At 48.2% G+C, this 1,401-nt stretch overlaps 1 protein-coding gene across 1 annotated transcript; it reads right to left on the bottom strand.

Moving 5' to 3' along the window:
* Window positions 1–569: 569 nt before the first annotated feature.
* Window positions 570–836, bottom strand: LOC114709470 (60S ribosomal protein L37a-like). Its single transcript, XM_028893326.1, has one exon. The coding sequence runs from the start codon at window positions 834–836 to the stop codon at window positions 570–572; it is 267 nt and encodes an 88-aa protein (XP_028749159.1).
* Between the last annotated feature and the right edge of the window lie 565 nt (window positions 837–1,401).

Here is a 1,401-nt window from a genome sequence, read left to right as displayed (position 1 = left end):
CAGTGCTGGGATTAAAGGCGTGCACCACCACCAGGCAGCTGGGATTGATTTTCCTTCAAAAGCAGTTTCTGCTATGACTTGAATCTGAAGTGTCCCCACAGGCTCATGATTTGAACTCTTGTCCCCCAGCCTGTGGTGCTGTTCTGAAGGTTGCGGGGTCTTTAGGAGCTGAGGGTCGGCTGGGAAAGGCAGGCCTTTCGAAGCCTTTGGAGGCAATTCCCACCGCTGGTTCTGACCCCAAGCTCTCTGCCTGCTGCTCTGACAGCATAGGCTGAGCTGTTCCTACCATCCTCCCTCCCACCGAGATGACCTTTCACCCTCTGAAACTGTGACAAAAGAAGCCTTTTAGTCACGTTGTTCAGGTGTCTGGTGACAGCAATGGCCAGAAGAATCTCCTACTGGGTAAGGAGTTGGAGAATGGCAGGTGGGCTGACGTCAGCTGGTAGAGCTAACTAGGCGGGAGCCGGACAGTAGAGGATGCAGAGTGCCAGGGTAAAATTTTTGTTGTGTAAACTAGCCCATTTATCACAGGCTAGGCAGGTCTCAAACCATATGCTTCCACTGCTCTTTCAGCGCCTCAGTCTTCTGAGGGCAGACTTCACTGTGAGGGCAGAAGTGGTGTTGGAGGTCCAGGCTCCACCAACTACTGTTTTCATGCAGGAACCACAGTTCCAGATGCCAACGGCACATCTCTTCATCTTGGTCTTGCCACAAAAGGAGCAAGTGTGTTTGGTGTGCCCACTGATTTCAGTTTTCTTCACCATTTTCCAGAGGGAGGCACTGTAATGGGACCCATATTTCCCCACAATCCCAGCCTTCTTGGTGCATTTAGCCATGTCGCAGGATCAGAAGCCCAAGCCCTAAGAGCACTGTATTAAATTTTTAAAAACTGTCTTTATAGGCAATTAGGGGCCTGGAAGCATTTTAGGTCAGGATGGGTTGTAATATTTGACTTTAGAATTTGAGACAGCCCAACACAGAGCATTCTTTTTCCTACCTGTATTCTGACTTCACTCCAGGTGGCTGCACACAATAGAGAGTGGTACCAGGACCAAGAGAGAGACGTATGTTGCAGACCACAAAACCAGAAGGGTGGAGCCTTCTAAACCCTATGATACTAGACATGGAGCTAAAGAGTTTGAGTTTAGCTCTGCTGTGTTTTAATCTTGCTTTGGCTCAGTATTTCCCCACTGTATCCCATGCCTCCTTTTTCAGAATAGTAATGCATATTCCATCACTATATGTCAGAAGTATGTGGTTTGCTTTCAAACTGTGTTAAGCTGTGAAAGACTTTGGGGACTTGAAGTTGGACTAAATGCATTTTGCATTATGATATATCCGTGTGCCTATAGGGACCAGGGAGTGGAATGTGGTGGTTTGAGTGAGACTGGCCCCCATATG

This window comes from Peromyscus leucopus, chromosome 8b (genome assembly GCF_004664715.2).
Source record: "Peromyscus leucopus breed LL Stock chromosome 8b, UCI_PerLeu_2.1, whole genome shotgun sequence".
NCBI classification, from domain to species: Eukaryota; Metazoa; Chordata; class Mammalia; order Rodentia; family Cricetidae; genus Peromyscus; species Peromyscus leucopus.
This window is presented reverse-complemented; position numbering and strand designations above follow the sequence as displayed.

Coding starts and splice junctions, on each gene's coding strand:
- LOC114709470 (XM_028893326.1), bottom strand. CDS start 836: ATGGCTAAATGCACCAAGAAGGCTGGGATTGTGGGGAAATATGGGTCC.